General features: G+C 40.3%; 1 protein-coding gene across 1 annotated transcript in view; it reads right to left on the bottom strand.

Annotated features, from left to right (window-relative positions):
- The window catches only part of LOC122808363 (unconventional myosin-Ie-like), a gene marked incomplete in the record, with an annotated part of 1,223,059 nt that overhangs the window by 157,933 nt on the left and 1,039,059 nt on the right, over positions 1 to 26,067 (bottom strand). Inside the window, 1 exon segment of the mRNA XM_044079330.1 lies at positions 25,846 to 25,920. Within this exon segment, the coding sequence (XP_043935265.1) occupies positions 25,846 to 25,920 (75 nt within the window).

The raw sequence follows: 26,067 nt of genomic DNA, 5'->3' as shown, positions 1-26,067 counted from the left end.
CAAAGCAAAGAGGGAGCTGTAGGTCACCAACAGTTTACTGCACCACAAAATAATAAAACATAAGCACTTTCGTTAGATAAAATACATAACTTCATTAGATGAGCCAAAATTCAAATGGGCACATATATAAGCTTACATTGTCACATGACAAAACCACCAATTAATGAATTAAAGCAGCAATTTATACAAAACAATTTAAAACACGATTTCTTAAATAACATACTAAAAGAAAAAAACAAATAAATGAATAATGATTAATTAAATAACCCAGTATGGACTATATCCATTGATACATTCCCCAAAGAAATATTACTTACAAAAACATTAGAATATGTGTATATGTGTAAAAAGAGCACATATTTAAAAAACAAACTAAAAAGATAAAAATATATGTATATAAGTACATTGACACATGATTATGTGTATACACCTATACTATCTCAATTCTTGTTGGTAGTCAACATGATGATTCGAAACATAGGTATATGAACCCATGTGGGAGATGCCATCACTGTAAATACATCAATGTGGGTGAGCTTTTTGCAATCAATGGGTTCAATTTCATGGTGAAGGGACACTATAATTGTAATAGTTCTGGAGTTGTCTATGGGGCATTGTGTCAGGCCTGTCCTGCCTTTTACATTGGCAAGATGGAGCGGATGATGAAGCAACATATCTATGAACACAACTATGATATACGGGGGAAAAATCTACCAATGCCCTATATAGACATTCTGGAATTCCCTGAACACAATTTTAAATTCATTATAATTGAACAAGTGCAAAAAAATATAAAAGGTGGTGCCTGGCAATTGTTTTTGGAGAACCGTGAGCGTTATTGGATTTTGCGCCTGGATGCAGTGTGGTTCCCAGGCTTAAATGAAATTGCTTATCTTATGAAGTTATGTATTTTATCTAATGAAAGCGCTTATGTTTTATTATTTTGTGGTGCAATAAACTGCTGGTGACCTACAGCTCCCTCTTTGCCTTGTGTGTGGTTAACACGTTTGTACTTTTCTGTGGAATTTGGCTAATCTAAAACATAACAGCAAGGCAAAGGTAGGCTTACAGTTTTTGGTGAGTCTTTTTCGGGTATCCACTGCACAGCACTGCAACTGACTGCAGTTTTTAAATAACTGTCCACAACTAAAACAGTCTCTTTTATAGTCCAGGTTAACAGTCTCAATGGTCTTATTTTAAAAATAACAATCCGCTGTTTGAAAAAGTTCTTTTTTCTGTCAATCATCTGTTCAAATAATCACATAGCAACCAGGAACATTCTAAAGAAATCACCTACTGATCAGCTGATTCTCCACAGACAGTTTGTACTTTAATATCTCCCTCATAAACATGTGCAATTAGAAATGTATCAAAACACTGACAGCTTCTTTAAACATTTTGCATAAACATGAAAATACTCAACATTTTAAAAAACTTATTTACATTTTCACAATTAGACATGCTGGCATACAAGTTAATCTGAGAATATGCACAAATCTCCTGTCAGATGTTAACACAGATAACGGTGTTTTCATTTTCTTCACATTTTTTGAGGGCTTTCAATAAAAAAAAATTTGTAAGATGTGACATGGGCTCAAATGGATATGACAAGAAACAACTGTATAAAAATCAACCTGCCAAAAAGATGTGGGAATAATAACTTTTAATAAAATGATGCTTTCTGTAACATCTTTAAATGTAAATTGTCTCACAGATAAATATAAAAAAAAAGTAATGAACTACATTAAAAATGTAGAGTGCAAATAGCTATGCTGCAGAAGGCACACTTGGAAAGTGCTTAAGATGTAAATTTGATAAAGAAAGGTTTTCAGGATGGTTATTCAGAGGAATACCTGGGACAAGGGAAAAAGGAGTAATTATGTTAATTGCAAGAGGAGCTCCAACAATGACAGAAGAAGATAAAAAAGATAATAGTAGATTTGTAATACCAAAGGGGCTACTGGCAAGGGAGGACTACATTGACATGTACTTGTATTCCACCTAAAACTGCGATAATGGAGCTTAAGCAAATGCTGGGAGAAATAATCAGCTTTCAGCAAGGAATATTATTTATAGGTGGTGACTGGAATTTGCTTTGCAACAGTGAAGACGTGTCTGGGGGGCCCAGAAAGGAAAATACACCAAGGGAGGGTAGACCTTTGAAGAAATCTATGAAAATATTTTGCATGGAACATGTGAATTCAATACTAGGAGTTCTGAGCAAATTTACATATTATTCCCCAAGACACAAAAACTGGGCTAGGCTACACAGAGTTTACATTTCTCAAGCACATATGCATTTAACTGAAGGTCTTGACACTCACCCAATAACTATTTCAGATCATGCGCCAGTAATAACTAAAATAAAAACACGGTAATGAAATAAAAATGAAACACTGGCACTTTCCCCTTACTGATTGAAAAGAGAGGAATTTAAGGAATGGGTAATGGAAATTATTCAGGCGCTATTAGAGAAGATAGAAATTTGTTCTGAAAATACAGCTAGCGAGTGGGATAAAATTAAAGTGGAGTTTAAAAATAGGGTGGAAATAAAAGAAAGGGAAATACGGTTAAGAAGCAAAAATAATTATTTAGAGGGAATGACAAAGGTTAAATTATTGCAAAACAGGGGGAATCTCACAGAACAAGAAGAGAAGCAACTGCAGAATGCTAAACAAAAAAATAAGGGATTATCTCAATAACATGCAAGAGTTTAGAAAGGTTGCTGTTAAGCAACTGTTTAACAACTCTAGAGCACAAAAACTTTTAGCACAATGACTCAGGCAACAGAAAGTAGAAATAGCTGTTGCTAAGCTTAGGGAGCCTATAACAAGGAAGATAACAAGAGATCTGTAGAAGTATTAGAAACATTTTGGAAATTCTGTGAAAGTCTGTATAAAGCAGAAAAATACAGAAATCAAGAAAAAGTACAAATGGAAATGCTTATGGAAGAATTAAATATGCCAAGGTTAGAGGCAAATGAAGCTCAATTACTAACAGGAATGAAGGAGATGAGATAAAAATTGTAATATATAATCAATCTACAGGAAAATACCCAGGACTAGTTGGCATTCCTGTAGAAGTCTGGAAACTAGGAGAGGAAAAACTGATAAAAATCTGGAAGGTTTTGTTTAACAGTATTTTAAGAGGAGACGTACCAACATCCTGGAAGAAAATGGTGGCAGCTGTAATACTAAAGAGAGTAAAGATCCATCAGATCCAGCTTCATACAGGCCCATTTCATTACTAAAGCACAATTATACAGTGTTTATGTCTATAATGGCTAAAAGAATGGCAAAAGCAATGTCAAAATTGACAGATATGGATCAATGTGGTTTTGTGGAGGTGAGGCAAACATTCGACAACATTAACAGAGTACTGATGATTAGGAGGTAAGCATAATGTAAGAAAATACCACTGTTGTTACTGGGCTTTGATGCTGAAAAAGCATTTGATGTAGTAAGCTGGAGACTTTATAAGCAGGGCAATGGAAGCATTTGCATTCCCTGGTAAAATTGTAAGGTTGGTTAGGAGGATATAAAAGGGATTGGAGGCAAAAAATAAAGTGGAAGGGGTCCTCTCTGATAATTTCTGCCTGAGCAGAGGAACCAGACAGAGTGTCCTATTCCCTCTTTGTTATTTGCATTATATTTAGAACCACTGGCAAAGAAAATAAAGGACTCAGAAATTTAAGGATATAACTGATATATTAGTCAAGAAAACCTGGCTCTATTTGTAGATGATATCATTTTACACCTGATAAAACCAGAAAAGGGCATTACAGTGTTGTGAAACATTTTGAGACAGTTTCAAATCTTTTCGGGATACAAAATGAATGAAGCTAAAACAATGGTAATAATGATAAATTATGTACCCATACATGAATTGGTTCATCAATATCCATATTATGGGGACATGACAAAATGAAGTATTTAGGAGTATGGATTAAAAATGATTCTGGTGTGGCAGCTAAAGATATGTGGGTAGAGACTAAAAAAAAAAATTATACAAAAACTGAGAAATTGGAAGCTATGTTATATGGATATGGATAGTAAGATACAAGCAGTTAAAATGTTTTTAGTCCTTTTAATCTTATAGACAAGGTCAGGTATATTTTTATCAACCAGAGGAGAAGTCTATAGACAAAGAGAAAGAAATAGGGAGGTCCTAAACAAAAGACCAGCACTGGTACAATTTTAGATGAATCTGGAACAGAAGCAGTTAAGAAAAAAACAATTAGACAATATAAATATTGCATAATAACCATAAGAATTAATCAGAGGAGGTTAGAATGGATTGGGAAGACAGACTGGATAAGCAATTCTCAAAGAAACAATGGGGGATATATGTCTGCCTCCCAAATACAAAAGAAAATCTAGAAGATTTAGGATTTTTGCTTGTAAATGTTTACATAGATATTTTTATATCCTAAGTAGACTCCAAAGAATTTTTCCTCAGGTAAACAGCAAATGTTGGAGGTGTGATGGGGAAAAAAGAAGTCAATGGGAACATTTTCTGGGAGAGTGAGTTTTCAGAGTTTAAAGATTCCATGTAGACAACTCTATCAGAGATACTGGGTGAGCAAATTGGTGTACTAGGGAAATGATTTTTCTGAGCCATGATACAGAATTGGAATTGCCTAGACACAGTAAGGACTTGATGAGTCTAATTATGGTGGCTGCCAAAAAAAGCAATTACTAGAAAATGGAAATGAAAGTCTAAACCAGCTGTACTAGTTGTAGTGAGTATAATAACAGAGAAAAAATAACTGGAATTGGGGTCTTTAGGAAAAGGTAGGAGCAAATTACACAGGAAAAAATGGGAATTGTGGGAACAATACATACAGGGTAGGAATGAAGTTTAATAGAAGGTAGGATTTGAATGAGAAAAACAATAAAAAAATGAAAAATTGAGCCACCACGACAGTAAAGTTGTAGAAAACAGTTTAATACAGCACCAACAGACTGATCGCTTTCGCCATAAAAATTCAACAGTTGAATTTTATGGCGAAAGCGTTCAGTCTGTTGGTGCTGTATTAAACTGTTTGCTACAACTTTACTGCCTCTGTGGCTCGATTTTTTTTTTTTTTTTTTTTTTTTTTTTTTTTAGTGTTTTTATTAGTTTACTAGCCTACTGGCTGTTGTGTTGTTTTCATTTGTTTAGGATTTGAATAAGCTATGTAAGTCTGTCTGATTGACAATGATTGGCTAGATAAGTGATGTATAATGTTTGCAACTAAAATTATGTCACTATGGTTTGTGATGTAAAATACTTGCAACTAAGACCATGTCTATATGATTTGTTTTCATTTATATAAATGTATGATTGCCTATGTCATAAGATAATTTAATGAAGATGTTTCTTGTTTAAAAAAAAGTAAGTTATAATTGCTGGCAGTGTGAAGGGAAACAAGCAGATTACCTGCACATGTGGAGATAATGTAAAGAGAGCACATCATTGACAAGTAAAGTGGCTGAACATTGGGAGAGTCTACTACAGCAAGGGAAGCTAGACGCATCTTTTTGGGGCAGATACAAGTAAGTGTACTTGACAGAGAACTGGACAGGACTAATACCTATGGATGAATGGTAGAAAGGGGAAATACCAAGAAAATGTAAGGGTCAGGACCAGCCGTGAATGTAGAAGAAAAAATTGGAAATGATACATGAATTTAAGAAAGTGTTTAAATCTTAAATTTAAGAAGGAAAACAGGTTGTTAGAGTCACGGGGCAAATGTGCAGCCTGGGAAAAGAAATGCAAGAAAATGTGGAGATAGTGACATTCTAATCATCTTTTTGTGTTGCATGAAGCATTATTATATAGCTGAAGTCACTGCATTGTTTAAAGGGGATAATTACATGAATACAAAGATAAAAAGAATGGTATAGGATTTTAGGAGAATGAATGCAGTGAGCTGGGAGAGGATTAAGTACAAGTTAGGAGGCTGACAACAAACTGATGGTGCAGAAAGGCTAATTGAATGAATCTCTGAGTATTTAACATTCTGAAGAAGAGGCAAAAAGGTAAAAAGAGTATAAGACCTAAAGTCATAACTTTCAACCTCTTAGCATAAAAGATCTGGACAAAGCCCTCAAAATAGGGATCAATTTTAAATACTGCTCTAATAAACTTAGAAAGTCTGAAAATCAAATGCCTGTCATCATTTAGTGAATTTAATCCTCAATTATTTGCCACAGAAATCATACATTTTATGGGGTACAGACCAAAAATATGAGGAAAAACCTGGACATTTGAAAGGTATGGCTATAGTAGCTAGAAATAAATCTGAGGCTATCAATTAGGGAAAAAGAAGGGGCATAAGAGAGAGGTAAGAGTAGGTGGAGATAAAGGAGTTACAGAACAAGGAGGCTAGTAGAAGAGCAACAAAAGTCAAGTTAAAATTGAGTTGGCTGAAGGAGTGAGGAAGGGGAAAAGTTGTTTTTTTAGGTATACAGCAGGAATGAAGAAGGGAGGAGAGATATACTCAGTGAGCAAAGATAATAGAGAAATCACAGAAAATGGGAAAGGTGTAGGTACTGAATGAACACTCTGCACCAGTCTTCAAGAAAAAGCATAGCAAGGGGAAGGTGCCACAAGGGGAGGAATATAAGGCAGAGTATATGCTCTACCTGAATTTCACCAAAGACTATGACGCATTCTACATAAGTGGTTGACAGGAAAACTGAAAAGACTGAGGAACTGAACTGCTACATGGTTGGAAGGGTAAGACATAAAGGGTTGTACTGAAAGGGACAATGTCAGGAATAAGAAAAGTCCCAACTGATGTGCTGCAGGAGTCCATTCTGGGTCCAGTACTACTCATAGACATATGTAAGGGAGAAGAGAGATCCACCTCTTTGTTGAAGACAAAAAGACGCAACAATGGCAACTGGGAGAAAAAGTTTAGGAAAGAATTGGGTACAGTTAGACAAACTTACAGATAACTGCAAAATACTGCACTTGAACCACAGCAATCCTCACAAGAAACATCATCTGGGACAGTGGAACCAATGGCAACATAACAGAGTGCTAAACCCACATGGACTAGCTCACCAAGAGAAGAGTGATAGGACAAAGACAGAAACAAGCTGGGTGCATTCTTAGCAGAGACTGCACAGACAAGGAGGTGATGCTCCTTCTATGTCAAGCTCTAACTGGACTGCACCTTGACTATTGTGTTCAGTAAATTAGTTATATAACAGAAATATGTATTCCAATTGCATATTACTGATCTGGAAGGAGACTGGCTAAAACACAGAGAGAGACTAGTGTATGGCACATATAACAAAATAAATTAAAAAATTACTGTGTAAGGAAGTCCTAATATGATACAAAATACTGACGACTATTATGTTTGTGGAAGGAGCTACAAAAAAGATGCTACTGAACTGTAGTAGGATCTGGCAATGTGTTGTTAAAAAGATAACTTTTAGTACACAGAAGCAAACATGCTAAATGACAGCAAGATGTCCCAACATGCCCATAATAATTAGTTCAAAGAAAAACACTAAATATGGAAAAATGAATGAATGTGTAGGGAACATTGTTGCAAGCACAAAATACTTAAAATTCATAGAAAATATCAAATACAAATAGCAGAAATGTGTTAAGAACTGGAAAGTGATGCAGAACCTAAATGGCAGGAGGCAGAGTGTTTGGAAATGCAGAGAACTAAAAAGGATTTCAGAAATATGTGGGTCACCTCAAACGCAGCACAGGCAAACTCAGAACTGGTTACTGGAAAAGTTGCTATCTTCCACTGCAAAATAAAACTGATTCCACATGGGTCACTGAAGAAATCAGAGTTTTTGTTAAAGCCATATACTGCTAAGAAAGTGACTCTTAAGGGTAAGACCGAGGTACGTGTGACATAGTAAAAAAAAACACACAGTTGGCAGTTTACATGCGTGAGTGAGTGTGACCACAACTGCCTACCAGAAAATGGATATTGAAGCATGTTTTGACCTGGCATTTCAACAGCACCCTACATAAGGTATCACAAAGGGATGACTATGGGTTACATGAGTCAGTATTCAAAATGGAGACTAGATGAATAGTGTCAAAGCATATCCAATACAATTTTTAGCATACTTACTTCATGTTTACTTATTATTTTAATGAAGTAGCAACATTTTTGCAAGAAGGTTGATCTGTTATTGTCTGTTCAGTCTTCATCAAACCTGTGGTCTTGGTTCCAACCTTGGAACTGACTCGGTTGTTGGCAAGCTAAAACTTCCAAACTTGAGTTCCTCCCATCCTACCCATACTCCTTGCTCCTCCAAGATACCTCAGATCTCGTGTGCCGCATTTCAGCAAAGTATCATAGTCCATTAGAGGCTCCTCTATGGGTTCCTTTTCAACGTTCCTTTGTGATATGTGAGTTAGCCTTTGGCCCGTTTCTTTTTTTAAAACCTACCACACTAACTTTTCTGTACTAGTTAAAAAAAAAAAAAAAAAAAAAAACTTTTAGTCTACTGCTCCGTGTTTCTCTGTCATGCTCTTACTCTTTCTTCTTCCTTTCTTTTTCTTTCTATGTATGAGAAATCCAAGAAACCTGTTGGGTTTAAAAAAATGCACTTTCTCTGGGCATAAGATCCCTGTATCTGATGCCCACAGGGACTGCATTTATTCTTTGGGGCCTACACACCTTGAAGTGGCTTGCTCTATCTGCAAGGCCTTCCTTCCCCAGGCCATTGCAGACAGAAGGAATAAGCTGGTCCTCAAAGGGCTTATTCCACCCTCCTTTCTCCAGCTATCCCATCTGTCTAAGGGGCTCAACCCCCCATCAAGAAATCCAAGGAGGCCAGGGTCCTTAAGAAATGGTCCCAAGATACCTCTGCTTTAGTTCTGTCAGAGTCTCCCAAAAATGGCTAGAGAACCTCAGAGAAGAGCCCTTCAGCTCCAATCTCTGCACTGACTCCTCCGCACCATGCCCCTGTCATCTTGTCAGGGCCAGAACCTTTGGAGCAGAGTATGTCCCCCTTGGGATGTCTCTCGCAGACCTCACTCCAGGCCTTCCTCTATTTCCTCGTCCATCAGGTCCTCTTGGAGCATGTCAGAGAATGAGGTGGACAGACTGATGAGGAAATTTCTCCATATGCAGTTTCAGATGGGGGTTATTCCAGCTCTGTCCCCTATAGGATCTGTGAGCACAGCTTCTCCTTGCAGATTAGTATCTCCTTCGCTGATCCAGCCTGTGGCTTTGGAACTCCTGGATCCGTTGGTCCCAGGGGCCGGTTCGTCATGTCCTATAGTCATTTCAACTTCGAGCCTGACTGCTTCCTTGACTCAGTGCTGTGCTGCGGCAGAGTGCATCTCAGAGCTGAAGCCTCTACATCGAGTCTGGGGAAATGACAGTGATTCCTAAGTTGTCAGAGGTGTTGCTTCCCCTTGTGCCTTGGTGTTCAACAGCTCAGTGCCAACTCCTCTCTCCGAGTGGAGGGCTGCAGGTGACTGGGGACAGTCTGTTCCTGACCCTTTGGGGCAAGAGAGGCTTCCTTGGGAGTCCAGGAGTCCCTCAGCTTTTGTGATGGTGGAGAGGGTCCTCTCTGCTCCTAGGAGATTCCAGTCTTCTACAGTATCGAATCCACCCCTTCTCCTCCTCCTGATGTGTGTGTCTGACACCTCACTTCTGCCACTGGAGCAGTTGACCCCTCAGGGCCTGCAGTCTCTTCCACTTGTGGAAAGCCAGACTTCTTCTGACACCTCCCTGGAGCACCCCCACAGAGGAGGCTCCTCGGAAGAAAAGATGCAAAAGGAGACGCCTAGATTCCCCAGAGGAATCTCTCATGACAGACATTGACTTCGATGAAGAGGTGGGGTCCCCTAGATCTCCAACTGTCTCCTTTGGAGACATTTTGGAAAGCCCCAAACCCCACCCCAGATAAGTCAGTGTTCCTGGAGGCCTTTGGGACTGGCCCATCTACATCCTGGGTGTCGCCCTCTGCAGACCCCTTAGTGGACCTGGTGTCTGCAGTGTCATGGAAGGAACCAGATGCTGTACAGCTGATACCAAAAAGAGCTGACAAAATTCTCAGTGCCCCTCTGGACCCGAATGGACTAAGGGCATTCCTGTAGATGCCATGGTGGTTGTGCCAGGCACCAAGAAAGAGGTTTCCCTGGAAAGCTCTACTGTCCAACCCCCTAACAGGGAGTCTAGGGATCTGGACAGATTTGAAAAAAGGTCTATGGTTCTTCCACGTTTGCCCTCAGAGTGTTGAACTACTTTTCCCACTTTGTGAGGCTACAGAGGGACTTGCTTAAGGAACTCTCTAGCTCCAGCCCTAAGTCCAAGATGGCAGAGGAACAGAACTACTTCTCCTCCCATATGGCCATTCTGCAGTCCACTTCCAATGTGTCCATGAGGGTCATCTATCACACAGTTGAGGGTATCTCTAGGATGGCAGGTTCTGGCATTGCCATTCATGTCTGGATGCAGCTGTGTGACTTTGCTGAACCTTTTAAGGTGTCATTTGTCAATGCCTCCTTTGAAAGATTCCCCATCTTTGGACAAACAGTACGAGACACACACTCCACAGCAAGAAAGGTGGAAAGAAACTGTCTACCATTGGAATCTACTTCTCTACCCTGCAAAGGTCCTTTTCCAGGAATATCAGACAAATTCTAGCTGTTCCAGTTCCACCAGCAAATCTTGTTCTCAGGGCTTTGGGTTCTATGGCTGCAACAATAAAATTGCTACAGACAGTTTGCTTACACATGAGAGTTCTTCAGCAGACATTGTCAGTTCAATGGCCCCTTCTGCACCAACCCCTGAATCATCCTGTAAGACTGACTCAGGTGTGCAGAAATTCTCTGTTGTGGTGGCTTCATTATCCAAAAGTCACACAACGTCAACCGTTCATCCTTCCCATTCTCATCTCCACTCTGATCATGGATGCTTCCCAGCTGGGGTGGGGGTAGTCATTACCTGGGACAGACAGTTCAAGGCACGTGGATTCCCCAGGAGACCAACCTGCATATCAAAGTCCTAGGGATGAATGTGGTGCTTCTAATGTTGCAAGCATTTTACTCCCTTCTCCCTCAAGGGACAATTGCAATTCAAACCAACATGTCTGTTGTGTGGTACATCAACAAACATAGTGGAACCAGGTCTTACCCCCCTTTGTTGAGAAGCAATAAGAGCATGGCAATAGACTCTCTCTATACCAACTGCTTTTTAATTGCAATGCACATTCCAGAAGAGCACAACATACTGGTAGACAGGCACAGCAGACTCTTACTGATGCGTAATGAATAGTCTCTGAATCAGTTAGTGGCAAACAGATTTTTCCTCAAATAGGGTCAACTTTGCTGTGATCTCTCTGTCTCTCCCCTCAACAACAAATGCAGCAGGTACTTTGCCTTGATTCCCCCACAGAGATAGTCACCAAGAGATAGTCTAAGTCCATTATTGGCCCCACCGGTCTACTTTATGCATTCTCACTTGTTCCTCTGATCACCAAATTTCTTCAGAAAGCATGCAGATTGAAGAGCAAAGTGATCCTCATTGCTCCCTTTTGGTCTCGACAAGTCTGGTTCGCCTTCCTGTGGTCTCATCTGATTTGCCCACCATGGAAACTGGAACCCTTTCCAGATCTTCTGTGTCACCCCTTAGGGCAACTCCATCCGGATCTTCACAACTTAAAATTAACTGCATGGTTTCTCCAATTCCGATGGCTAGATACTCCAGGCTTTCTTCCCCAGTTGAAAGAATTTTTCTTCCCTCCCATAAGACCTCTACCAGAAAGATTTATAAAAGTATGTGGAAAAGGTTTTCCATTTGGGCCCAACAGCATCACACTGACCCACTCATGGCGCCCATTTCAGCAGTCTTGGATTTCTAGCTGGTCTGTTTCATTCAGGGGCCAGTTTTTCTACTGTCATATTCAGTTAGCAGCCATTTCTAATTTCCATATTGGAGAAAATACTGCATCTTTAGCTTCTTGTAGGCTTTACAAAGCTTTTCTCAGAGGTACGTTTCTTCTTCATTTCCCTATCAAAAATCCTACTCCTCCATGGGATCTCACATTGACTCTCCAAGCTGTGATCTTACCTCCCTTTGAACCTGCTACAAAGGCAGATTTAACATTTTTGTCCTGGAAAACAGCTTTCTTAGTAGCCATTACTTCTGCCAAAATGGTGCTGGAGCTTCAAGCCTCATCTTCCAACAGAATTACTGTATGTATTAATCCCGCTTTCTTACCCAAGGTCACCTCAGTAAATACCATTAATCAATCCATCAACCTCCACGTGTTCTTCTCAAATTTTCTGAATAAGGGAGCATATATGTTGCACCTCTTAGACATTCATAGACAAGTGCACTTCTATCTGGATAGAACAAAATCTTTCAGAAAATCTTACCAACTGTTTGTGGCTTTCTCAGATTCCAAAAAAAGGGAAAGCTGTAGTCAAAGCTACCATAGCTTGATGGCTGTGGGATTGTATTTCTTATGTTTATTCATTCAAGGATGCTTTTTTACTAGGCAATCAGAGCTCATTCCACGAGATCCATCGCCATGTCTCAGGCTTTTTGGTCAAAGGTCTCTTTGGAAGACATTTGTGCAGCTGCTTCTTAGGCAAGTTCTCACCCTTTTATTTTGGATTACAAACTCAAAATCATCTCCAAGAATAGGGCTGCTTTTGGCTCTGCAGTACTCAGGAATATCCTCTATGAGGCCACTCAGATCTATGTAGCTGGGGACTCTGTCCCATAGGTTTTATGAAGACTGAACAGACGACATTAGACAAAGAAGTTATGTACTCACTATAATATTCCATCTGTGATGTCTGCTTCTGTCTTCATCAACCTTCCCGCCCCTCCTTCCCCCTTCCTTGTATCTGAGGACCTGATGGACGGTGCTAGGAACCTTTGTTCTATTTTTTGAGCTCCTGAGCATCTTTTAAGTGCTCTTATTAAAGTATGACTATTTTGTATGCTGGGAAAATTAGCAGCAAACTCGATCTGAGGTATCTGGGAAGAGCGAGGAAGTATGGGTAGGGTGTAAGGAGCTTTAGCTTGCTAATGGCCAAGTTGGTTCTGAGGTTGGAACAGAGACCCTCAGGTTTGATTAAGACTGAAGCAGACAACACAGATGGAATGTTATGGCGACTACATAACTTATTTTTTTATGTAAAAAGTAGCCCATCTGAGGATTACACATATACTGCTAGAACTCAGTAAAATGTCCAGCACTAACTAAAGTATTAAAATATACCTATTACATCTGCATAGGTCTAAAGAAATGTACAACTGTCAATCTTGATATTTCAAAAATAAAATAGGAATCATCCTTTACTTCACTTATAGCAAAACTCTGAAACAGTCTCCCATCTATAACCAGATTAATTTGCTAACGACAAATCCTTTAGAAAGCCTACGAAACACTTCTTAACCTGGCAGTGCAAATGAAAAACCATACAACACATACATTTGTTTACACTTTTCCCTTCATTATCTTCTAAGCTATGCTCTCACATACAGTATTTTAATCTTCTGCTATTATGCATCTTCATTTACCTACGTACATAGGTGTGCAAATGCACGTGTATACCTAGCTATTAACTGGGAAAAAAATAAACTCAACATTATTTGACAGCACAATAAATACTCTAAACTGCAAACAGCCCGCTTTCTACAGATAACACATAACACAATATTTAACTACATACTAATTGTAACAAGTCTTTTTATAGATAATGCAATTCACACATATTCAACAATATATTACGTATAACTAGGCAACACTTTGACTGACATGTAGTGCATGGAAAGCAATGATTATACACTGGTATCACAAAAAAATTCAAACCAGTTAAGTGCTTCTGTACTGAGACATAGCTTTGTACTTCTTAGAGAATGAAATCTGGACAAAGCCTTAAATAATGGGGGGGTCAATGGCCCAAAACTAAGGACAATTTTTAAATATCATTCTTACAAACTTAGTTGATAGAATAACAGGTTTTGCATTAGCATGAATTTTCCGAGAGGTTTGAAGTCTGAATCTCAAATGTAGGTCACTATTGTCTGACTTCAATCCTCAATGAATTGTCAATGATTTGTAAGAAAACCACAATTTTATTGAGTAACAGACCAAAAATATGAGGCAAAAATCTGGACTTTCTGTGAAAATCTATACAGTTGAGGGGTATGCTGTGAGACAATTTTAACAATTGTTACTGCTTCAATTGTTAAGACTGGTTATCTTGCGAAGCAGTAAAATCTGCCAGTACTGGCCAGCAAACAACAATGGCAGAACTAAAAGCAGCCCTCTTTCTGCCTACTGTCTGTGCCAGTGATCTGCCCCTGACTTTATTTCCATAATGTAAGACATGTTTCACTGTCTTTCCGACAGTGTTCTTTAAGTGCTTTATGGTTATGAAAGCTGGGAAAACATTTTGTGCTTTTTTTTCCTTCTTTAACTAGTAGTACATGGAGATGATAAAGATCCATACACTATAAAGAATTATGATCAGGTCTCCAATCATAACCCTTTATTATGCTTTCTTGACATGGATGCCAAAATTCACCTCTGAGGCTTTGCTCTTGAGATGAACTTCTTAGCATCCATGCCTCAAACGCACAATAAGTCAGTTATAATCAGAAACCCAGTCATAATTCTCTATATTTATGTAATACTATTCTCATAAATGTTAGCATATTTGACACTTTGGTAATGATTCTTCCTGGTATATATCAGTATAACAGTCTTCTGTTACTCTGCAACACAAGAAACATCAAGTGACATGACAACAGAATACAGAGTGCGTTCCACTTTCTTCATGGAGTCTGCATATCCTTCCTGTGGTATCCATGATGCTCCAAGTTCACTCTAACAAACCAAAGACGCACAGTGAGTCAACTGGAGATACTCCAAACTGTAAAAAGGTGCATTTGCCATGAATGACACTGCAAAAGACTGGCATTCTATTCAGGATTAGCTTTTCTTTCTTGTACTCACTGTCTAGTTAGGCTGCATTTCTCTAAAACCCTGAACAGAATAAAGTGGGTAATCAGAGAAGGAAGGAATGAATGAATAGTACTGCTGTTGTGTTTTGCCAAAGTGACCACTTTTCGAGTAACTGCCTACCCATTTAAAAAAGTGCTATGTTAGATGGCAGAAATCTAATAGTCAATAAAGTTTATATTTTGTAGTCATGTAGGGAAATCATTCAGTTACTGCAAAACAATATTTTTATAAAATGTCATACTTCTGATTTACAATTATTTTTGCACAAATATGTCACACTAAGCCTCAACTTGTTTGGTATTTTGATTTACATATTCTTCCCATATCTTATGCCCTGAGATTTGCATTTTGCATAATTATGGCACATGCCAGCCATTTATGCTTACTTAAAAAAACAATGTTTTGTGAATAGAGGGACAATAGCTTAGATGTTCCTGATCTGTACAAATCAATTCTATATGTATTATCACAAAATATTGCATCTCCCCTGCCTGGTAACTCCCAAATATTGCTGGGAGGAAGGGGGACCTTTTAAACAGAAGAGATTTACTGCAGCCGAGAGATTTTGATGCAGGAATATTCCACTGAAACTCACAGAACATGACACAGCCTTCTCCATAAGTAGTGAGAAAATGAGGTGCTAAATGAAAGGTTGTATCACTTGTTTTCATTTAGAGTACATATTAATCCACAGTGGATAATTGCCCATTTGCATGCATAAATGAAGATATAATGACTGTTTTTCATATGTTTAATTTGGCAAATATATGTAATTTTTATATCTGCATTTATATCACAACATAATGTCTTGGAAAGGAACTCTAAAGCTTCATACAGACATTTACATTTCGATAAGTAAAAATTATGGTAGCAATCTAACTTGGATGGTTACTACAGACATGTACCTACCTATTCTGGCACCCTGTGTTGATCCCTGATTTCACTGAAAAATGAAAAATGTATCAGACTGCTTTCTGCATGTGTACATCTTGTATCACATAAAAATATCTGAAGCACTTCAGCTTTGACTGCAAATACTCCACTGGCATTTATTTCTGAATGCTGGTTAATGCCTTACTGACTGACCATCATCTCCTGATCATGTTCCCCAACACCTTGTGCTTGGGTGGCTGTTTCCTTCACCCCACCCCAGCTATGCAACTGGAACGCTCGCCCAGTTAAAGTGCTTTCTCACATTTTATAGGAAAATATAATCTACATGAAGTTTATTTGAAAACATTACATTCACTTAAAAATTTTAATATACATAATATTAACATTTTAAAGCTGTTTTTGTGCTGACCAACTCTGTAGTTTACACTTTTAGTAACTTTAACAATTCACAAGATATTGCTAACAGCTGGAGGTTTTCCAACATGACTTTCTTAAATGTTCAGCATGAGCCATTACAGGAAGGTAGGATGCAAGTTTTGTAACTTTTTAAAGTTGCTCTTGATGTAAAGCATAAAAAAATACCCATTTGTCTCAGCGTTACCTACATCAGATATACTCACAGGGGCGATTACAGAGAGAGACCAGGACCAAACACAAACGCAGCATGACACCATATAATATTCTTGCCAGCAGGAAGCAAATCTACTAGTTTATACTTTGGGAAAAAGTGAAGGAAAGTGTGTAAGAGCAATTAAAAAGGCACATGATTATTTTTTTCAGTTTGCTACCCAATATATACAATGGCTTAGAATGTAAAAAAGCAAACTTCCACCTAAATGCATACAAGTATGGTTTCATTTTAGTGCATAATTACATCATGCACTTACTTACCCCTCTGCTGCTTGGCTGTCAGTTCTTGACGCAACTTACCACTATGCATTAAGTGATTCTTTTAAATTGACTGTTGTGAGGTTACAAGCCAACTGGGTTGCAGTGCTTTTTTACAGGGGGAAATTAGATTTTATGGTGAGAGTAGAAAGTACAGAAGCTGTCTTGTTGCTCAACATAAAAAAAATGTCATCTAGTCCTATCAGTTCTTTGATAACAGAAAGAAATGTGATGGCAGTGACAACTTCAGTTTTCCTGAGCTCAAAGATCTCTGCAATTGGTGACTGCTGCCATGAAATTTAAAAGGTGCTTGCTTTTTGGAAGAAAAGATATGGCAAATCTGGATAAGATTTTAAAGAGTATCAGATTGTCAAAGTCAAAGCGTTTTTTTTTCAGTAATAAAATACGTCTATGAGAGATGGTCTATAAGTAAGGTTGTGCAATGGAAAATTGATGCTCTTTGAACTGTGGAGCTGGAGAAAACTTGAATTTTGTAAACTGCAAGAAGATCAAATCAGTCAGCACTTAAGGAAATAAACACAGACTGCTCAGTGGAAAGTTTGATAGTAAAACTAAACTAACATACTTTTGCCATACAATGTGAAGACTGGATTCACTAAAGAAAATACTGATGCTGGGAAAGCCTGAAAGGCAGAAAAAAGGAGGAGGAGACAGAGGCTAAGATGGACAGACAGCATTACTGAAGCAATATTCATGAATCTGCAAGAACTAAAATAAACAGTTTTTGACAGATAAAGTCCTTGAGGCTGTGAAGACTGGTAGAGATGGGTGAAGTCTGCCAGCCTATTCAAATAGAATTTGGTACATGATTCTGTCCTTTGTAAATATGAATGTTGAAATACAGGCTTGTTTTCTTAAATGAAAGAATATGCTGTGAAAGGTTTAACTTAAAACAATGTAGCAATGTTGCTCTCTGCTGTAAAGAAAGCTAAGTTAAGCATTTCTTGTCTGTCCTTTGAAATTAAAATTATTTCATGACTGTCTTTGATGTTTACAATTCGGCACCGGCTGGGCTAGATGAAGGCTTCCTGCCTATTGTTTTAAGGCTAAAGTTAATGACCAGAATTTACAAGTGGAATATCCTTTATTGCTCTGGTTTCTGCCTCGGTGTAAAATAATGTAAATGCAGTTTCTGTCAGCCTGGGAACACCAGGAAAGTGTAAAAAATGATGTAATGGGAGTCAGGACTGCAACAGCAATTTAAACAGAGAGAATCAGAAGGCAATAAGCGTTTTTGTCTGATCATCCAACTCACAGCACTGTCTTGCTAATATGTAAGTTATCTTAGACTTGTGTTTTCATTTAGAAATAGCTAGGAACTAGAAAGATTAGACCAAGTGTTTTCTGTGATGTTAGAACTGTACTACTGAATTATTTTAAGTATTTCTCTGTGATTTCTGAACTCTTGATTAGCACTGTGTAGTAGAAAGTATTGTCTTGTGATTTTAATTATTTATTATTAAATATTTTAAAACCTTTTAACTGTGACTGGTTTGTGTAGAGATCATTTAAGCTCTTAAGAGTACTTGCATGCCTTTGGTAAAATTGTACAAATCCACTCCTATAGCTTTAGCCATGGGCTATACTACCAATTGGATAATAATATTGCACAGTAATAATTGGACATTCTTTTAAGGGCCTTTGAGTAGCTGATAAATATTAGTGGGTGGTGGCAAGTAGAACTACCATATAGTCTGGGAGAAAGGGGGCACAGCCTTCCCCAGGAATGTCTGTGTGGTTGTATAAACTCTTCTCAAAGTGTGTGTGTGTGTGTGTGTGTGTGTGTGTGTGTGTACATGTCAGCTACTTGGGCAGGGACATGAAGCACTGGTTGGACAGAGAGGGTGATAGAGGTTTTAGCTTGCCCACTAAGCTGAGATCTGGACCCTATAGCTGTGCCAGTGGGGAGTCTTACTGGGGACCTGGAGAGCAAGGGAGCAACCAGCCCCGGACTGACTGTGATCTCTGTGTGCTCTTAAGGCAAACTGCACTTTACTGTGTGTATTTGCTATCCTTTCCTCATAGATGAGATGCCCTCTCTGGTGTTAGTGGTGAGGACTGAGGCTCCTTGATTGCTGGGCCAGGGCATGGGCGTCACATATTAATTGTTTGGCAGTGCTGGGATATCCACATCACATATTAATTAGTTGGCAAATACTAATTGGCTTGTAATGGTGTGGGTAGAGTGAATCTTGTAGCTTGTGTACATTGAGCTTTGAAAGTGTTTTTGTACTAAACAGCCATGCAGTGAGTACTCAGAGTTCAGATCACAACTGCTTTATTTCTTTTGTTATCTTAGTTAGTCAGGGTGAGCAGGCAGCATGTCAGCAGAGAAGTATTTAAAGCTGACAAGGAGCCAGCTGGCGGAGATGTGCCAGGCTAGGGGACTGGTGCATGGAAACCTGACTAAGGCAGACCTGATTGCAGCCTTGTTATAGCTGCATCAGAAAACAGCAACCAGGAGGACAATCAGACTGGCAGTGGAGATATAATACCCTCGGAGAATGGACAGCTCAACCTTTCTGCAGTGGACTTAAAAATCCACCTGAAGCTAAAGAGACTTGAGTTGGAGGCCGGGCGTGTTGAATTAGAAGCAGCTGAGAGCCTGAGGTTTCTAGAGAGTGTGGAGAATGAGAAACTACTACGCCTAGAACCTGAGAAAAAGAGAAGCAGAGGCAGCATGAGAAGGAGATGCTGACTCTTTGCCAGAGTCATGGAGGTAATGGGGAAGGGAGTAACTGGACCCCAAAAGCACAAAAGGTCAGTACATTTCTTCTGCCGTTAAAAGAGGGGGATAATTTTGATAGTTTCATTCATATGTTTAAGAGGGTATGTAAAAATTATGAAGCTGACCAAGGGCTCTGGGTACGGTTCTTGACCCCCCCTTACTCCGTGGAAAAGCTGTAACTGCATTATCTAAAATGTCTGACGTTGCATGTTTTGATTACACTGCTGTAAAAAAAAAAATTGTCTGTTAGGGTTTTTTTAAGCCAACACGTGAAATGTATAGGAAAAAGTTTCATGAGCATAGATGCAAAGCAGATTAAAGTGTGTGAATATGTTGCCAAATTGAGCACTTATTTCCATAGGTGGGTGAGTGGATGTCAGGTCACCACTTTTGAAAGGCTGGCAGACCTTTTGGTGAGGGGACAAGCACTTAGCACTTTGCCTGAGGACATGAGGATCTGGTTAGCTGATAGACAATGTGCTACCATCAGATGAGTTGAGGAAGAAGGAAGACTTATACCTGGCAAGCAGGGTAGCCTGGCACAGGAAGGGGACCCCCAGTACTGCTCATGGGTCTAAAGGAACCCATGGTGGGTAGCACAGACTTCCCCGACAGAATCTGTCAGTAGCAGGGGAAGCCACTAGTCCAAGTACACGTCCAGGACCTAGGGTTAAATGTTTTGAATGCAACCAGTGAGGCCATGTAGCCTACAGGTGTCCATGGAGGCAAGGTGAGGAACAAAAGGTGAAGGAGACAGTAAGTGGGAAAGACAAAATGCCAATAGTAGGTTGTCTTGGGACAACAAGGGTACTAAACTACCATCCTGCAGATGTCCTGAGAGGGAAGGATTTGGATGAGGCAGTACCATGTGGTTATGCAGTTACATGCAGACAGGCTAAGAGACAAGCCTGTGGGTCTGGTAGCCTGGGGGAGACCCAGATAGACTGCATGCTTGCAGCCAGGACTGGTGAGGTGGTTACCTCAGGGCATGAGCTAAGCTGTAGCAGTGAGACTGAAGGTGAGCCACAGCTGCTTGTGGGTACTGATGGTACCTTGGACAGAGTGACTGCAAAGGTAGAGATGAGTAGTAGTACCCAGGCTGACAGTGAGGCACCACTGTCAGAGGATGACAGACTTCCTGTGGAAGGGGAGCTGGGAAGGCTTATAAGGAGAGCATTGAGTCAGGCTCAGCTCTCAGATCCTACATTGCAAGGCCTAAGGCAGATAGCTAGGGAGAGAACCTGATTTTCGTAGAAAGGGGGAATCTGTATACTGGGACAAAGGGTTACTATACAGTGAGTAGTCCCCTGAGGGAGGGCTAAAAGGTGAAAGACTACAGCAGTTGGTAGTGTCTAGAGCCTACCATCTGGCACTTCTAGCCGTAGCCCATGAAATTCCCTTTGCAGTTCATATGGGCATAAGACATGCAAAGAGGTGTATTATGCAGAGCTTCTACTGGCCTGGAATTTCCAGAGATGTAACAGGGTACTGCGGGACCTGTGAGCAGTGCCAAAAGGTAGGCAAGGCAGGAGACAAGGTGAGAGCTCCTTTGATACCTTTGCCTGTGATCGAGGAGCCATTTCAGAGGGTAGCTATGGATATTGTGGGTCCTCTGAGCACCCCAAGTTCCACAGGAAAAAAGTATATCATAGTGGTAGTGGATTATGCTACACGATACCCTGAGGCAGTGGCTTTGTCCTCCATTGAGGCAGAGAAGGTGGCAAATACTTTAGTTAGAGATTTTCAGAAGGGTTGGTTTCCCAAAAGAAATACTTACTGATGAAGGTACCAATTTCATGTCAGATCTCCTGGCTTGTCTGTGGAAGTCCTGTGGGGTGAAGCACATGAAGACCACCCCTACCATCCCCAGACTAATGGTCTTGTTGAGAGGTTAAACTCTACAATCAAGTACATGCTACAGGCATTTGCAGATCAGTTTAAGAGGGAGTGGGACAAATATTTGCCCCATCTGTTGTTTGCTTACAGAGAGGTTCCCCAGAAATCCACAGGTTTTTCACCCTTTGAGTTACTGTAAGGGCATCGGGTGAGGGGACTTCTAGATTTAATTCGAGATGAGTGGGAAGGTGAGTGCGAGTCTCACAAGGAGTCTGTTTTGGCATGTGTCCTAAACCTCAGAACAAGGCTCAGGGAACTCATGGGCTTGGCCCAGGAGAACCTGGTAGAAGCCCAACAACAGAAAAAGGTGTGGTATGACAAGAATGCTTGAGCTAGAGAGTATGCTGTGGGGCACAGCAGGTAATGGTTCTCATTCCTGTCAGACACAACAAGTTGCAAGCAGCTTGGGAGGGTCCCTACAAGGTGGTAAGAAAGGAAAGTGATGTTAACTACATGGTGGAACTGCTAGGCAGAAGGCAGGGGCACAAACTGTACCATGTTAACATGATGAAACCTTACCATGATAGGGAGGCCCTTGTGCTGAGCATTTGCAGTGGATTTCAGGAGGAGTCTGAGGGAGATCTGGGGATTGATCTCCTCAGTGAGGCTCGGGTTGACACCTTAGTGGAAGGGGTAGCAATCTCCCAGCAGCTATCTCTTACCCAGGTTCAAGAAATCTGGGCAGTGTTGCAGGAATTTTGGGACATTTTCACTGGGAAACCAAGGTGCACCCACCTGGTTCATAGGTTCATAGACTGGTACTAAGCTAACTTCCCTTGCGAGCCATTTTAAGCCTAGCCAATTATCCCTTGTGAGACTCAAACCCTGCACCTTGTGTTTGTAAGTCAAACACCTTAACCATTAGGCCACCCTCCCAACTTTGCAGCACCAGGTGGATACAGGACCCCAACGGCCTATTAGGCAGGCCCAGTAAAGAGTGCGGAGAGAGTCAAACAGACGATGAGGTACAGGAGATGTTGGAACTAGGGGTGATTCAAGAGTCCAACAGTCCCTGGGCCTCCCCAGTGGTGTTGGTGCCAAAGAGGGATGGCAGCATCAGGTTCTGTATGGACCTAAAGGAAATTAAATAGTCACACAGAGTCGAATGCTTACCCCATGCCTAGGACAGATGAGGCCCTAGAGCAGCTGGGTGGGGCTAAGTATCTTACAACCATTGATCTTACCAAGAGTTACTGGCAGGTTTCCTTCACTATCAGTGCTAGAGAGAAGTCAGCCTTTGTGACTCCTTTCGGCTTGTATGAGTTCACAAAGATGTTCTTTGGGATGAAGAATGCCCCAGCAACTTTCCAGAGGCTGGTAGATCGTATCCTAACAGGAGCGGGAGGGTTTGCCCTTGCTTACGTAGATGATATTGCCATTTACAGACATTCCTGGCCAGAGCACCTTCAGCATGTCAGGCAGATGCTGGGCAGACTACAGAGGGCAGGTTTGACCATTAAACTGAGAAAATGTCAGGTCGGTATGGAAGAGGTCTCCTACCTAGGACATAGATTGGGGAGTGGTAAGATAAGGCCAGAACCTGCCAAAGTGGAAGCCATTCAGACATTGCCTGCACCTGTTACTAAAAAGCAGGTGAGGGCATTTGTAGGGACAGCAGGGTACTACAGAAAGTTTGTCCCCAGTTATAGTACCATAGATGTTCCCCTCACAGACCTGACAAGGAAGAACAGGCCAGATAAGGTAGTGTGGACCGCAGCATGTGAGCAGGCATTCCAGAAGCTTAAAGAAGCTTTGGGAGGACCCCCTGTGTTAGCCAGTCCAGATTACAGCAAATAATTTGTTGTGCAGGTAGATGCTTCAAACCACGGGATGGGGGCTGTACTTAGCCAGATTTCTTCAGAGGGTGAAGAGCACCCAGTGGTTTATCTCAGTCATAGGCACCAACCCAGGGAGGAATGACATGCAGCTGAAGAAAAGGAATGTCTAGCCATAGTGTGGGCACTGCTGAAACTTTAGCCTTATCTGTATGGAAGAAAATTCACTGTTATGACAGATCACAACCCCCTAACATGGTTAAACAGAGCCAGCCAGCGAAATGCGAAGTTGTTAAGATGGAGCCTGGGGTTGCAAGCATACATGTCGATGCAGCACTGCAGTGAGATTAGCAATGCCAATGTAGATGGACTCTCAAAACAGGGAATGGGGTAAGGTAAACTCACATAGACCTATCTCTCTCGAGCAGAATTTCTCAAGGGTCACCTGAAAAACTAGCTTGAGTTCTCGGGATGGGGGGGGGGGGGGTGAAGGCTGCCAGCCTAGTCAAATAGAATTTGGTACATAATTCTGTCCTTTGTAAATGTGAATGTTGAAATACAGGCTTGTTTTCTTAACTGAAAGAATATGCTATGAAAGGTTCAACTTAAAACAATGTAGGAACATTGCCCTCTGCTGTAAAGAAAGCTACGTCAAGCATTTCATGTCTGTCCTTTGACATTAAAATTATTTCATGACCGTCTTTGATGTTTACAATTCGGCTCCAGCTGGGCTAGATGAATGCTTCCTGCCTATTGTTTTAAGGCTAAAGTTAATGACCAGAATTTACATGTGGAATGTCCCTTACTGCACTGGTTTCTGCCTAGGTGTAAAAGAATGTAAATGTCATTTCTGTCAGCCTGGGAACACCAGGAAAGTGTAAACAAATTATGTAATGTGAATCAGGACTGCAACAGCAATTTAAACAGAGAGAATCAGAAGGCATTAAGCATTTTTGTCTTGATCATCCAACTCACAGGACTGTCTTGCTCATATGTAAGCTATCTCAGACTTGTGTTTTCTTTTAGAAATAGCTATGAACTAGAGAGATTAGACTGTGTTTTTCTGTGATGTCAGAACTGTACTACTGAATTATTTTAAGCATGTCTCTGTGATCTCTGAACTCTTGACTAGCACTATGTAGTAGAAAGTATTGTCTTGTGGTTTTAATTATTTATTATTAAATATTTTAAAACCTTTTAACTGTGGCTGGTTTGTGTAGAGATAATTTAAGCACTTAAGAGTACTTGCACGCCTTTGCTAAAATTATACAAAGCTAGTCCTATAGCTTTAGCCGCGGGCTATACTACCAACTGGATAATAATAATGCACAGTAATAATTGGACATCCTTTTAAGGGCCTTTGAGTAGCTGATAAGTGTTAGTGGGTGGTGGCAAGTGGAACTACCATATAGTCTGGGAGAAAGGGGCACAGCTGGAGAAACTGTGCCAGCCTTCCCCAGGCGTGTCTGTGTGGTTGTATAAGCTCTTCTCAAAGTGCATGGGATGTTTGTGTGTGTGAGCTACTTGGGCAGGGACACTAAGCACTAGTTGGACAGAGAGGGTGATAGAGGTTTTAGCTTGCCCACTAAGCTGAAATCTGGACCCTATAGCTGTGCCAGTGGGGAATCTTATTGGGGACCTGGAGAGCAAGGGAGCGACCAGCCTTGGACTGACTGTGATCTCTATGTGCTCTTAAGGGAAATTGCACTTTACTGAGTATGTTTGCTATCCTTTCTTCATATATGAGATGCCCTCTCTGGTGTTAATGGTGAGGATTGAGGCTCCTTGATTGCTCGGCCAGGGCACAGGCATCACAGAGGCCATGAAGATTCGGGCTTAACTAAACAACCACAACAATATTGCATAAGACAACTGCTTTTTGCATGCTGTATATCCCAGAATATTTTAAGCAGGGCTGGAGGAAACAGATTGTTTTGGTATGTCAAAAATAGTTGAACCTTAATGTTTTTCCTCTTGTTCAACAAAGGTCATCTTTGTTTCAAAAGTATTGGTAATATATCAGTGAATTGAATACACAAGTGGAGAAAACATCATTATTCCCCATGTATGTTTAGTGGATCCCTGGGAATGTAAAACTGCATTCATGCAAGGGCAACATACGCAGGAAAGTGGGTTATGCCCAAGCCCAAAGTGGCTTAATCAACAAGGAAAAACACTGCATCAGCCACTAAAATGGGTTAAGGAACTACACAATTTTGGATGTGGCAGCCAGCCAAGACAGCAGCAGGACAGGAGCAGAATGACAGCAGGCAGAATCAGGAAAGTCAGGATCCATATGGTCAATTCAGTAGTAAACAAAACATAATTATAATTCATAAAACATGAGGGGTTACTGGGCAATAAAGATACAATATGGGGAATGGGGCCATAATGCTGTAGGAACAACTACATTTTTATACATACCTTCGGGAGAGCATCAGAAATGGTTAATTTGATTATTTCAAGGGTGACCCTTTAAGTTTTTATGGAGCTCTTTTAACTGGGTCATTTATATGCACAAGTTAAGCGTTATGACCTGAGATGCAGCTGAAGGATGCTATTACTGTATGACACTATCCCTCAGTGCTGTATGAATGTACTTGTTTTCCCAAAATGGCTATAGGTTTTACATTCATTTTAGCACGGTATCATAAAATGACCTTTGGTAGAGCTTTACCTGCTGGATAGCTTGGGGTATTGTGTGTCTGGTTTGTAAAGCAGATACTCTTCCGATTATCTTTCCTTGTTGGACCTAAGTGAGAAATATTATAGTTAATGAAAAAGCAAAGCATATTTAAAAACAATGTACTTGAAGAATACATTCATTACAGATACTTCACATTACATCTTAAAATGTACTTGTTATACAGATCAGTATGCTAAGATGGAATGCAGAGCC

The sequence above is a fragment of the Protopterus annectens genome, chromosome 8.part0 (assembly GCF_019279795.1).
Source record: "Protopterus annectens isolate FY-2018-M chromosome 8.part0, PAN1.0, whole genome shotgun sequence".
Lineage (NCBI taxonomy): Eukaryota > Metazoa > Chordata > Ceratodontiformes > Protopteridae > Protopterus > Protopterus annectens.
This window is presented reverse-complemented; position numbering and strand designations above follow the sequence as displayed.